General features: G+C 38.1%; 2 protein-coding genes across 2 annotated transcripts; both read left to right on the forward strand.

The window, feature by feature from the left end:
- Nucleotides 1-11,543: 11,543 nt before the first annotated feature.
- On the forward strand, nt 11,544-13,360 carry LOC109163255 (protein FAR1-RELATED SEQUENCE 5-like). Its single transcript, XM_019312008.1, has 2 exons — nt 11,544-12,367; nt 13,075-13,360. Exons 1-2 carry the CDS (start codon nt 11,544-11,546, stop codon nt 13,358-13,360), a joined length of 1,110 nt encoding a protein of 369 aa, XP_019167553.1.
- Nucleotides 13,361-13,441: 81 nt separating this feature from the next.
- Nucleotides 13,442-14,167, forward strand: LOC109163256 (protein FAR1-RELATED SEQUENCE 5-like). The gene has a single exon (XM_019312009.1). It carries the CDS (start codon nt 13,442-13,444, stop codon nt 14,165-14,167), a length of 726 nt encoding a protein of 241 aa, XP_019167554.1.
- Nucleotides 14,168-14,953: the final 786 nt, after the last annotated feature.

The following is a 14,953-nucleotide window of genomic DNA, read 5'->3' on the forward strand; positions in this document are numbered from 1 at the left end:
GCCGAGTACGAAGCCTTTGTGAATGGCTTACAGTGCGCTCGAGACTTGGAGGCTGAATACATTCGAGCTCAAACAGACTCCGCGCTCGTGGTCGGGCAGGTTCTCGGAGAATATGAAGTCAATGGAGAGCGTCTACAGCTATACCGAGACCTGGCCATGGAGAAGCTTGCTCAGTTCCGGGGGTATACCGTCCGGCATATACCCCGATTGGATAATGCCGATGCGGACATCTTGTCTAAGTTGGCTCAAGACGCCCCGGAACACATGTCAAAGATAGCTCGGATTCTGGTGATCCCGAGACACAGCATCCATCGCCTACTGGTCAATCCAATCTAACCGGTAGAAGACAGTTGGATCATCGATCTGAAGGAGTTCCTTGAGCACGGTCGGCTTTCGGACGACCCTCAACGTGCTCAGAAGGCCAAGCTTAGAGCCCCGAGGTTCCAAGTCTTGGACGGTCGTCTCTACAGGCGATCGTACGGAGGCCCTCTTATGCGTTGCTTGACCGCATTTGAGGCCGATTTGGTTATGAAGGAATTGCATTCGGGAATATGTTCTTCACATCAAGGAGGCCGATCACTAGCCCGTCGTATCATGCTGATCGGGTACTATTGGCCGTCCCTCCAGCTAGACTGTGAAAAGTTAGCTCGGGAATGTGAGACGTGCCAACTGTTTGCCCGGATGCCTGGACGACCGGCAACCTTCTATCAGCCGGTCACGACTGCAATTCCCTTTGCTAGGTGGGGGGTAGACATCTTGGGCCCCTTCCCACAGCTCTCCGGTCGGAGAACGTTCGTGATTGTCGCCATCGATTACTTCTCCAAGTGGATAGAAGCCGAGCCCTTAGCCACGATCACCTCTCAGCAGTGTGCTCGGTTCCTTTGGCGCAATGTGATTTCCCGCTTTGGCATGCCTGTGCATCTCATCAGCGACAATGGCGCCAATTTGTAAGCCAGTATTTCCAAAACTTCTTGGCCACGATCGGGACGACTCACGTCCGGTCGTCGGTGGCTTACCCGCAGGGGAATGGGCAGGTTGAAAATGCTAACCGGACGATTTTGGAAGGTCTAGAAAAGAAGCTACACTCGGCCGGTCGTAGTTGGGCCGATGAGTTGCCATATGTATTGTGGACTTATCGGACGACCCCGATGGAGGCTAGTTTGGAGACCCCTTTCGCCCTGGTTTATGGAGCAGAAGCCCGACTCCCGATCGAGGCTTGGATCCCGACCGATCGAGAGAGAACTTATAACGCGGAGGAGAACGAACATGCGATGGTCGTGGATCTCGATGGGGTTGAAGAGAAGAGAGAGCTAGCCGCTCGGCGTATGGCCGAGTATCAGAAGCGAGTCAAGAGTTCAAAGGACGTCCGGGTCAACCCTCGTTACTTTCAGGTGGGAGACTACATTCTACGACGAAGGGAGGTCAGTCAACCTTTGGAAGGAGGGAAGCTAGCTCAAAATTGGGAATGGCCGTACATCATCAGCGCTATCATACGGCCGGGGACATATCGACTAGAGACAACAACCGGTCGGGTAATCGAGGGGACTTGGAATTCCGAGCACCTCGTTATGTTTAGGCACTAGCCTATTTTTTGTAATTTTTGGATGGGGGCTCGACCTGCGAGTTAGTCCCGGTCGTCATTTGTAATTAAGTTTATTGTTGTAAATATTTATTTAACCGCCTGCGAGCGGGAAGGTTTAATGTATATACGATCGGTGATTGCTCGACCGTTTGCATACGGCGGCCCGGTCGGTTATTTCCTTTACCTTCATTGCGCACAGATCAATCCATCATCAAGTTACATCGATCGGGCGAGTCTATCGACCGGTCAAATGCGCTCCTCTTCGGGGGACATTTGGGTCACGCCACTGATCGGGAAAGCCAGAGCTCTCAGCACAATTCCCCGATCCGTCCAACTTCTTTCCACTATCACACCCACTCGTGCCTTGAGGGCACAATAGTGTGGGGGCTGGGATGAAGGAAGTGTCTAAAGGCCCGTCGCTCGGGAAAAACCCGACCGTGGAGGCTTACCTGGAGATCGGGTAGGCCAGTTTGACGTCGAAATCTTGGACACATGACCGGACCGTAAGGCCATAAGGTCGGATGTCGAACGAGTCGAGTAGTGCATGACCGGGCCAAAAGGCCATGAGGTCGAGTATTCAGGGTCGGCACATGCATGATTAAAAATAGAAATGCGAAAAAAAGAAAAAACGAATGATACAAGTTTGTCAAAAATAAATTTCATTGATTAAAGGATAGTGCCCGGTACAAATTCGGGACCGGGTTCCCGATCGAGGTCATTACAACAAGAAGTAAACCCTATTCTACTTCTTCGCGGCCTCGGCATCGCCCTTCTTCGGCAGCTCCGCTCCGCTTGGGGTGGCCACGGTTCCGCTCGCCTTAGTTTGCTCCTTTGGCTCGAAGGGTGCTGGCCCCGGGTCGGGTATGTTATCAGGGAGCGTAGTTAGGACCAGCTGAAGATCATCCCCTTCAAGGGCTTGCTCCATGATCTTCTTTGTCTGTTCGCGCATCTTCCGTTGGCCGGCTTTGTATGCCCACCGGCCAAACGTCCATACAGCTTCTCCCCGATCTCGGTACCCCGAACGGACCGGAGAAAACGAGTGCCCGACTCGTTGTCCCGGAAGAGGTGTCGGGCGAGTTCGTCCGGGTCGTTTTGACGAGCCTTCAGCTCGGCCACTTCCCCGACCGCCTGCTGAGCGACCTGCTCCGAGAGATCCCGCTCGGCTTTCACCTTCTTGAGCTCGGCCTCGAGGTCCTGGATCTCCTGTAATCGTCGGTTGGCGACTTTCTTCAGGGCCTCGGCTTCATTGGCCTGTAAGGCCCGTTGTTGAAGAAACTGGGCCGCTCGGGAGATCTGCAGTGCATAAAACGATCGAATTTTAGCCGAGTGGAGTTACTTAAAAGAAAACTTAAAAGAAGAAAACGTGTTTACCTCGGCTAGGTCATGGCCGATCTTCTCGGCTACCTGGCTTGGGGTCAGCTTCGTGACGTCCTCCTTGGCCGGCCCGGCGTTCCCGATCCGGGCGAGGATCGAAGATCCGCCTTTGCTGCCCCCTCCTGAGGGACTCGGGCTGTGCTGCTCACGGCGCCGTTTCAAGGCCCCGGCCTCGGAGACATTCTTCTCCGTCATCTTCTCCTTGCCCTTCCCGGCCGCCACCCGGGTCACCAGGATCTCAGATGCGTCCACCATGTAGCCTTCAGCCGTGGTGACGGTCGATGCCCCTATGGGTCGGGCAACCGGGACCTCTTTTTCCCCGGCCGGCTTGGCCTGGGCTTTCTTCTTGCCCAGCGAAATCTTGGCCACCGGGCGTAGTGGGATGTCTTCATCTCCAAAACTGGCCATCTCTGCAAGCAAAAGAAAGGGTTAGATCAAGTTAGAAGCACGGTCGGGCTATTAGGGTCGGAAGAGGAGTTAATGTTGGACCTTTGCCCTTCCGTTTGCCCCGAGCGGGCATCCTTGCGATCGTCACGCCCTGGGGCTCGGGCTTGTACTTCTCAGGCAAGTCGTATACGGGCTCGGGCAAGTTGGCCGCCTCGAGGGACTCGGGCATCTTGAAGATTCGGTATTCATAAATCTCGCCCGAGATCTTGGTAACGGCGTCTATAAGGGCCTGAGTCTCGGTTGGGATGACTTGCTTTCGGAAGCGCTGACTCCAGACCCTCTCGACCGGGAGGATCCACGGATCGTATTTCACTGAGAAGATCCGGTTCTTCCACCCCCGGTTGTTCCCGGGCAGCCCCTCAATCGAGCGCTTATCTGCTCGGGACTGAGTCATTAAAAATCCGCCCCCGTACGTGGTCGCCAACACCTTCACCTGGTAGACAAAATTGAACAGCTCCATGGTGCAGGCCAAGTTGTGCCGACTGCAGATTTGGGGGAAGCACGCGATCATCTGGTGCGCGTTCGGGCAGATCTGTCCGGGCATAACCTGGTAGTAGCCCAAGAATGCGGTGAGGAGGCTTGAAAAGGGGAAAGTGATCGGGGCCATTAATGAATCATAATGCATCCTGAGCCACTTCCCCCTGTGCCGCTCGATAATGTTCCCGAGCTGCCTGCTAGTGTCGAACTCGACCCGACCGGCAAGAGTTGCAGCGATTCTGCTTGCTTCTCCTATTGTCAGCAAGCTCATCTGGCTTTCGACGCTCTCGCTGTTAAGGAATTCAAACCCGTCCCCGCTTGGCGCCGCCGGCCCGGCCGGGTCTTCCTCGACCGCTTCCGCGTCGTCTGCCCGGTGGCCCTCTTCGGGCTCGACCTGAGGGTAATCCCCTATTACCCTCGTAGGCGTTCCCCTGGCGTCTTCAGCTGGGGAATTCCGTCCGCTCGTGGACGTTTCGTCGCTCCCCGACCCGCTGGAGCTCGACCCCGATGTCCCCGATGTCCCCGATGAGCTTGATGACCCTTCTGGCTCGGGGGCTCGGTCGGGGATTTGTTGTGGTCGTTGCTCGACCTCTGGAGAATAGGACATGATGTCCACCTCCTCACTGGTTTGCTCGACCGTGTCGTCGTAATCTGCGATCGAGACATTCTGGCTATCCGAGTCTGACATCTTTCTACCTAAAGGTCAGTCGGGGTTAGTACAGGGCTCGGGACGTTAGGTCGGAGTTAGTCCTACCCTACTCCTATGAAAATCTAAAACTAAAGAAAAAGATAGGGAGTAGAGAGCTTACCGATCAGGGAAACTTAGCTGAAGTTTGCAGGTGAGTTGCTCGGTTGATCTGCTGAATAGCTCGCTCGGGACTCTCTGAGGGTACCGATTGGATCAGAAGATTGGAAAAAGTTCAAATGAGGGCCTCAAGGGCCTATTTATAGGAGGACATTTAGGCGGGAAACGACTCCACTTGCATGACACGACCCGCGCTGATTCCAAGGCGACCGTTGCAGTCGCAGAGGCCGACAGTGGCCGACACGTGGCGAGGGAAGGAATGACAGCTGGCTGGTCGGTTTGATGGCTGACGGTTGAGCTTCTTCATCCCGTTCCGTTTTTTCCCGGACGGTCAAAAAGGCCCGGGCTGGGGGGCTCTTGGTAGGGAATATCCCGACCGACATAGCTTTACCCCGACCGGTGTGCCTTTGTCCTTTCCTTCTTGTCTTTGCAGGTAACAGGTCGGGCTTCTTGTGAAGAACCCGGTCGGGGTCCGACCGGGAGTTGCCCGAGCGGCAGTGTCGACCACCGAGCGGTAGCCCTTTGGCGAGAAAGCTGACAAAGGACACGTGGCGGCTCCTTGCGACGACAGACAGGGCGCCCGGGAGGATGACACGTGGTGGCTACGTGGAGAGCATGCCGAACGACCGGATTTGTGTCTCCGGCGCAGCGGCTATAAATACCCACAGTAGCTACAGTGTGGGGGACTTTTGGACGATCGATAGGTTGTTGTTAGAGATTCCCGACCGCAGTCAGTCGGTACTCAGAGCAACCAAGTAGATTGTACTTAGGGCCTTCACCGTGATCAATAAAGATATTTACTTGCTTTAATTGGTCTCGTGTTTATTTATTTACTGCGTACGTGGCAATTAGCAGTATCAAAGACTTTTGTAAACTTTTCCTTCTCAAATATAAATAGTTGAAATCCAACCATCAACCTTTATTTAAACTCTATTTTTTCTCCCTATTTAAACTCTATAAACCTATCTAAATTCAATAAAATTATTTTTTTCTTCATTATCCTATATTTTCCTCACACCTAAATTCTACCAATTTTTCTCTCTCTCCTAAACTTTAGAATCTTCACCTAAAAATTTGAAATAATATTGTTTTTACTTCATTATTGCTTATTTATATTGATTTTTATTTTTTTCTAAGAATTTTGTATCCCTAAGTTTCTCTAATTCTCCATAAATACATGAACAAAGTAAAATTTTCATTGTCAAATTTTAGTATATGCTTCATAATATTCATATAAATACTTATACATTTTGATTTTTATTCTTTTTATGTTTATATTCGTAATATATATATATATATATATATATATATATATATATATATATATATATATATATGTATTATTAATATTAGATTTTTATTTTTTTATTTTATGCAACTTGTAATTATATTTTTTAATATTTTATTTGATCAAGTATTTTATTAGAAATTTTATTGTTCAATATTGTTATGAATTTCTAATGAAATAGTTTTTTTTTATTGATGTTTATTAATAATATATATATATAAGTAATTAGCATATAAGTCTCAGCATACTGTGGATAAAAATAATAATGTTGAGAATGTTGATGTGGGTGAAGAACTATATAATAAGAAGAATTTTATGACATATTATAAATGTTTTGTAAGAAAATTGAAAATGATAAGAATCAAAATCATTGAAAGTTTGTAAAGATGTATTCAATTTAAAATTTCAAAGACTTTTGTAGACTTTTTAAAATAAAAATTTGATAAAAATCTATGATGTTTTTTATATAAACTTTTATAGAGTCTTATAATGTTTTAAAAAGTTTTGAACGACTCTATGAAAGTCATTCAAAGTTTATTAAAATCTATCATTTTAAAAGTCTTTAAAACTTTACAAAAGTCTTTATTGAATACACCCCCTTAAATTAGTCTCATTGATTTGTGAATTCTTAATCGAATATTTGGTATGATAGAATTGTAATTTCATTCTTATCAAATTTTACTAGTATTTCATATGCGCGATGTGTAAAAATATATGTCCAATATTAATACTTAATGTTAAAATCTTAGTTATATTATTTTTTTTTAAATAATTGTGTGTGCGTGTGTGTGTGCGCGTTTGTATATATATATATATATATATATATATATATATATATATATATATATATATATATATAATTGTAGAATTCATATTAATATTAATGAAGTAACAATTATAGAAATGATATATTACTAAATATAACTATGGTAACATTTAATTAAAATTTAAATAAAATTAAACTTACTATTGAAGAATGTATGAAAAGGATATTGTGTATGCATGTGCATGGTAATAATAATGTGAAAAAATATAACAGAAATTATGACGGCATGGATATTTTTATCCAAAAAATTATGTAGTACAACATTTATAGCATAAGGTACAAAAAAAGTTAATAGAAAATACAAACATAAAATCAGAACATAACCTGGATTGAAACTTATTATATTTTTAGATTTAGATTATAGAATTTTTATTCCATTATTTTGTTGGTTGGAATTGTAATTTTATGAAATTATAATTTTCTCCAATTATAGAATAGCAATTACTTGTAGAATTGAAATTTCACCGTAAATTACAACCTTTCCATTATTATTATTATTATTATTATAATTATTATTATTATTATTATTATTATTATTATTATTATTATTATTATTTTTTTTTTTTTTTTTTTTTTTTATTATTATTATTATTATTATTATTTTATTATTATTATTTTTTTTTTTTTATTATTATTATTATTATTATTATTATTATTATTATTATTATTATTATTATTATTATTATTTATTATTATTATTATTATTATTATTATTATTATTATTATTATTATTTATTATTATTATTATTATTATTATTATTAATTATTATTATTATTATTATTATTATTATTATATTATTATTATTATTATTATTATTATTATTATTATTATTATTATTATTATTATTATTATTATTATTATTTTATTATTATTATTATTATTATTATTATTATTATTATTATTATTATTATTATTATTATTATTATTATTATTATTATTATTATTATTATTATTATTATTATTATTATTATTATTATTATTATTATTATTATTATTATTATTATTATTATTATTTATTATTATTATTATTATTATTATTATTATTATTATTATTATTTTATTATTATTATTATTATTTTATTATTATTATTATTATTATTATTATTATTATTATTATTATTATTATTATTATTATTATTATTATTATTATTATTATTATTATTATTATTAATTATTATTATTATTATTATTATTATTATTATTATTATTATTATTATTATTATTATTATTATTATTATTATTATTATTATTATTATTATTATTATTATTATTATTATTATTATTATTATTATTATTATTATTATTATTATTATTATTATTATTATTATTATTATTATTATTTTATTATTATTATTATTATTATTATTATTATTTATTATTATTATTATTATTATTATTATTATTATTATTATTATTTATTATTATTAGTTATTATTATTATTATTATTATTATTATTATTATTATTATTATTATTATTATTATTATTATTATTATTATTATTATTATTATTATTATTATTATTATTATTATTATTATTATTATTATTATTATTTAAGGATAAGGACATTTTAGTTATTATAAACTTCTTCCCTTTCAATTTCTAATAATTCTATTAATATCTATTAAACAATGAAATTTGAATTCTACCTTATTCTTTTTTCTTTTTTTTTGAGAAAAATTCTACCTTATTCCTTTTTTATTAAATTACAATTTGTGTCTCTCCTTCAAAGCAAACACCCCATAAGTTATATGCATTATGCTTAGTTTGATTTTGTTTCCTCTTTATTTCATAGTTTAACAAATTAAAACTTGTCACATTAGAAATGACAAATTTGTGAGTGGTAAATATCGAGGTACTAAGAATGGTCCTATTATGATAGATTTATTAATGAAAAAGATTTTAAAGGTATGTTTAATTCACTTTTCTTAATTTTTCTCTTTTACAATTTTTTTTATTTTAAATTAGAAAATAGGTTTATTATCATATTACTTTACAAGTAAAAAGTTACAAAGATTTTTAAAATTAAATTAGTTTTTCATTTTAACATACAATAATATTGAGCAGTGCGCGTAAGAAAAAAGTTGTTTTAAAATTTGTTGTTAAGTTGAAAAATGAAAATTTATTTTTAATTTAAAAATATGATAAATATTGTTAGAAAATATGTTTTCTATTTACTAAATACACCCTTAAATTTTGATTTTTAAAAATAATTATAACTAATTTTTCAAAGTTATACTTTTGTACCAACATTTAAAATTTTAATACTAAATCACTAATTTTAAAATGTTTGATTAAAATTATTAGACATCGAAATATTTTAAATTTCTACATCAATAAAGTTTTATTATGCATGTTAGTTTATTATAATGAGGATCATAAGAGCAAGTTGAGGTAGGTGTGGCCGACTTTAGGATAAGGTTTATTATAAATATAAATAATTAGGATCAATTACTTTAGTATTTTAAAATACTAGTATTTGCACCCGTGCGATGCACGGAATGGATTTGTTGCAATATATTAAGAATATACGAATTGATATATAATTATTTAAATTAGAACATCAAATATTATATAGTGCAATTAAATATATGATTTGGATCGTTTATATATTTTGGTGTTATCATTGCTTGAATTTGTGTAAATAATTGCTCAAATTAATAGATAATGTCTAGATGTACGCATACGGTGCTATAACTTTGAAGATTTTATTTATCATTGTTTAGAATTTTCATAAATTAGGAAAATGTGCTCGTTCTCTAACAACTCAGTTATAGAAATGAATTGGTATCCTTATTCATTTGTATGGAAGATATATTTTTTTGTCTAGATATATAACAATTTTTTTATTAAAAAAAAACTTAATATCACCGATTATATTTACACATTATTGAAACCTCTTTGTAGACGACATTGGTAGTGATAACACAATCCTATTCATCTTCGTCTAGAGCTAACACCTTCAATCCATCAGGACGGATTACTTGGATTAAAATATATAATGGTAGAATATTATTCAATTAGTTATCCTTTTATATTTTCAATCAATTAGTGATATCAGATTCATTTTCAGCCAATTATTCTTTTTTATTTTCAGACAATTAATCAATTAGAATATCAAATGTAGTGATACTTTTACCTAATTTTCATTCCATTTTTAATTGATGATGTAGATATTATTATTGAAATATTTCCGTTTCATTTTTAATTTACCTTTACTATTATTTAAAATATGCATTTACTATTGATAATGTAGAATATTATTATTGAAATATTTTTTTTTTCAATTTTTAATTTCCATTCCATTTTTAATTAAAATGCAATGATATGATCATTTCTTTTTTTTTTTTAGTCAATTATGGAGCATTTTTTTTATTTGCAGTCAATTATTAATATTCATTTCCTTTTAAAATTTTCAGTCAATTAGTAATATTAGATTCATTTTCAGTCAATTATTTTTTTTTATTTTCAGTCAATTAGAATATAGATGTATTGATATTTTTTCCTAATTTCCGTCACATTTTAATTTGATGATGTAGAATATTATTAATGAAATATTTTCGTTCCATTTTTAATTTACATTTACTATTTTTAAAAATATGCATTTACTCCTTGATGATGTGAAATATTATTATTGAAATATTTTCTTTCTATTTTTAATATTCCTTTACTTCTAAACAAAAAGGAAACAAAAAAAAAAAACTTTGGACTTCTTACTACTTGCCCACATTGATGGCAAGCAATTATGTTTGTAAACATTTTCAAGAGCCCCCCTTTCCAAACATTTTCAATGTGAGATTAAAATGATCCAACATCATTCTTCTTATTTTTTTCTAATTTTAATTTTATTTTGTATATCGTTTTGTTTGGATGATGATGATGATGGTGATTATTTTATTATTATTATTATTATTATTATTATTATTATTATTATTATTATTATTATTAATTTTAACAAATTGACATTGAAAAATTCACCAAAATTTTAATAAATTCGTCATTTTAACAGTTTATCTTTAATCAAAACACCAAAAATATTATTTAATAACTTAGTAATTTGCTCTAAACTGCTAAAAAGTAAAACAATACATACATTTTGGGTTAATCTTTCCCAATCCACTAATAATAAATAAATAAATAAATAAATAAATAAATAATAATAATAATAAATAATGAATAAATAAATAAAAACTAAAATAAGAAGACAAAGCTAAGGTTTCTTAAATAAGAACCTTTTAACTTCTCAATACTTGCAACATTGATGGACAAACAATTATGTTTGTACCTCTTATATAGAGGAGCTCAAGAGCTTATCTTTTCAAACATTTTCAATGTGGGATCAAAATAATCCCATATCATTTACAAAGGGATGGGGGGAAAACTTGGCAAGGAGGATTTTACTTATATATATATATATATATATATATATATATATATATATATATATATATATATATATAAGCTGCCTTTCTAGTGCACACTACTCTTAATGTGTGAATTTGTGGAATAATGCGGTGCAATGATATTTGTGATCTAGTGGCTCATGTTCGCAGTGCACCGGCCATGCACTAATCCGCACAACAGGGTGGTCTGGGGCACTCATGTAAAAACACACCCTTTATGTTTTAAATGTAGAACGGTGCATGCTATTCGGGTTTCAGTGATCGAGAGTATCAGTCTGGTGTCTGCGGGCGGTTGCGGAATTTAAGAACTTCCGATGTGTGACGGTGCGGGAGTAGTGATGATGGGCGGAGAAAGCAGTTCTCACACCAGGGTGGGCTTCGAGAGTGTGCATCCCCAGTTCTGGAGACCGGTTGTTGACAGCGCAATAACGCCGGCTGTGGGGCGGCGGTTTACGTCTTTGGCCGAGGGCATCCAATTCTATACAGACTACGCTCGGGCGTGTGGGTTTGACGTTCGGCTTAACACCCTCAAACGGGACCGCGATGGCGAAATCGTGATGCGATACTTGGTTTGTAGTCGACAGGGAGTTAAGGGTGGTGGTACCCGCAAGCCGATACCGGAACACGGCAGTACCGGCGGGAAGCCTAAGCAGCGTAGGCGACGGGTATCTAACCGGGTCCAGTGCCGTGCAAAAATTTGCTTTAATAAGGAAGGCCCCGAGGAGTTTGAGATCGGTATCTTTGTAGAGGAGCACACCCACCGTATGTGCTCTGAGACGTCAAAGTATTTTATGCGAATGAACCAGAAGCTGGATGCGGCTCAGCAGTCGTTCGTGGCAAGTTGTGTTAAAGCGAACATTGGATCTTCCAAAAGTTTAAATTTATGTAGGGAGGTGACTGGGTCGTATGCAAATGTGGGTGCTACAGAAACCGAATTTCACAACTTTAAACGGGACTTACAGACATATGTGGCAGCGTACGACGGTGAGATGATTATAGAGAAGTTTAGATCGAAGCGCGAGGCATGCGAGAAATTTTATTCCGATCACTACCTTGACGGTGAAAACCGCCTAACGCGACTTTTTTGGGCTGACTCAATTGGTCGCAGCAATTTTCCCCTGTTCGGTGACGTGATCTCATTCGATGCAACGTATGGCACAAACAGGTACGATTACGAATGTTGTTGTTATAAAAATGAATGGTAGTGTAGTTGTATGTAGGTAGATATGTTGGTAAGGGGGAATTAAATGGAGGATTAAAAAGAACAATGTGGTGGTGCGTACATGTGTGTGTTGTGTTGCAGTAGGGGGGCTGCGTTGTGGTAGATTACTTCTGTATAACAATTGCTCCTAAATTGTGTGTGTTAAACCTCACTGACAGGGACAACAAAAAATAAGATAATAAAAATAGTACTGGAACACAACAAAATCCCTCAAGCTTATAAATTGGACTATATGGATTATAAAACGGATTATTTGCATTATGCAGGTTAATTAGTTTTCGTGGGGTGTGTTGTGTTGCAGTAGTGGGGCTGCGTTGTGGTAGATTACTTCTGCACAACAGTTGCTCCTAATCTGAGTGTGTTAAACCTCACTAACAGGGACAACAAAAAAATAAGATAATAAAAATAGTACTAGAACACAACAAAGTCCCTCAAGCTTAACATTCTGAATGGACTAGATGGATTAGAAAATGGATTATTTGCATTATGCAGGTTACTTAGTTCGCATTATTGGTGTGTGGTGTACCGTCCATGCGTTTGTGTAAGATTACAAGTTATTGTGATTAGTTATTGTCCATCGTGCAGTGCGTATTACAAATTGTTTACCTACGTCCTAATCCCAACTACTAAAATTGTTCATTTTGATACAGGTACAGTTTGGTGTTCGTACCTTTCACTGGGGTTGATAATCATAAACGGTGCATTACGTTTGCTGCTGGTTTGCTGATTAAGGAAGATGTTGAATCGTATGCGTGGCTGTTGGATAGATTTAAGGTTGCAATGGGCAAGAGCCCGACATGCGTTGTCACTGACCAAGACCCTGCTATGAAGGTTGCGGTTGCACAAGTTTGGTCGGAGTCTCGCCACCGTTTCTGTATGTGGCACATCATGACAAAGGTCAACGAAAAGATCGGTCCTGATTTGGTAAAGGACTAGGATTTCCGTAGCAGGCTGAATGGCATTGTTTGGAATGAGACTATCAGCCGCAACGCATTTGAGGTGCAATGGGGTATGTTAATGGAGGAGTACAACTTAGCTAGCCACCGGTGGTTCACCAAATTGTATTGTGAGCGGGAGTTTTGGATTCCAGCGTACTTCACAGACATCCCGATGAGTGGGTTGCTCCGCACTACGTCTCGATCTGAAGCAGAGAATGGCGTCTACGGGAAGTGCACCCGGCCACACTTTAGTCTGGTCGAGTTCTACATGCAGTACAAGACCGTTTTGGAAACTCAGCGTCTTAAGCAATCTAAACTGCACTCACAAAGTGAGGGGTACTTGCCTGATTTGAAAACGCCCTTAGCGTTGGAACGTTATTTGGCACGGGTATTCACAATAACGATTTTATATGATCTCCAAAAGGAGATTGAGGCTGCTTGTTTCTATTGCAAGGTGGTGGGTATTCGTGAGATTGAGGGTGTTATCAGTTACATCATTACCGGGGGTTGCACCACGCAATACACTGTGAACTATACCCCTATCGATGGCAATGCATCTTGTAGTTGTAAGATGTTTGAGAGGTTGGGGCTAGTTTGCCGGCATATGTTCTTGGTGTTTAGGGATGCCCAAATGGAGAGGTTGCAACCGGCGTGTGTGATGACACGCTGGTGTAAGGGAATTGGAGTTAGCGTTTGTTGTGGGCGGTGTGACGTCCATCCGTCCGAGACTGTTCCTAGCCAACTATGGAGTGAGATACACGCATGCGTCGGGTTAGCAGGGAATAATATAGCCCATCAGTCATGATTGGTGCAAGTTTTGAAGGACCTTAAAGCTGAGTTCCTGAGAACGGGAACTAGCGTTGGCCCTACAATGGGTAACGGTGCAGCCATTGCTGCTTTGTGTGGAGTCGAGCGTCCGACGTCCATAACCATCCTACCACCAGCTCAAGCTAAGAATAAAGGGACCGGGAAACGTATTAAAAGCCAAAGAGAGTTAGCAGTGGAGAGAAGTGCCAAAGCGGTGCGAAAGTGCGGGGTGTGCGGCGAGTACGCACACCATAACGCCCGTAGTTGCCCATACAAGTGAAATGCCCCACACAAATGTGGTTCGTGCCGAGGTTTGGTAAAATCATTTACTTCATTTGTTGTCACCGTTTTTTAATTTTATATTTCGGGGTTTCAAAGTATCTGTTTGTTTTTATATCCAGATGTCCTGGTGATGTGCTGGTCGAAGTGTTCACTACTTGGGGTGCACCTGCCTGATTCGCCACATCGTTTCCTTTGCACGGGCATTTGGTGAATAATTTGTGGACAGATATGGTGTTTGAACTGTGTTTTTAGAGGAGCCATGATGTTTGTCCGTGGAATTCGTTTCAGTTTTTTTGTTGGTTTTGGTTTTTTTTTTTTTAATGCATTTTTAGACCACTCCTTTAGTGCGTTAATAATTTGGTTGTTGGCATTGCTCATTGAATGTATTGAACATCTCGCACCGTGAATTAAATTGGCATCTATACAACATATGTAGACAGGAAAAAATATAGCACAGGTATGAGCTACTGTGGTAGAGAGCATTTATTAATTCTGTAGTGAC

The sequence above is a fragment of the Ipomoea nil genome, unplaced genomic scaffold, assembly GCF_001879475.1.
Source record: "Ipomoea nil cultivar Tokyo-kokei standard unplaced genomic scaffold, Asagao_1.1 scaffold3016, whole genome shotgun sequence".
Classification (NCBI taxonomy): domain Eukaryota; kingdom Viridiplantae; phylum Streptophyta; class Magnoliopsida; order Solanales; family Convolvulaceae; genus Ipomoea; species Ipomoea nil.

Excerpts from the sequence above, each read along its gene's own strand:
- LOC109163255 (XM_019312008.1), top strand. The coding sequence starts at position 11,544 with ATGGGCGGAGAAAGCAGTTCTCACACCAGGGTGGGCTTCGAGAGTGTG. Across the intron at positions 12,368-13,074 it reads GCAACGTATGGCACAAACAG|GTACAGTTTGGTGTTCGTAC; the intron begins GTACGATTACGA and ends ATTTTGATACAG.
- LOC109163256 (XM_019312009.1), top strand. The coding sequence starts at position 13,442 with ATGGAGGAGTACAACTTAGCTAGCCACCGGTGGTTCACCAAATTGTAT.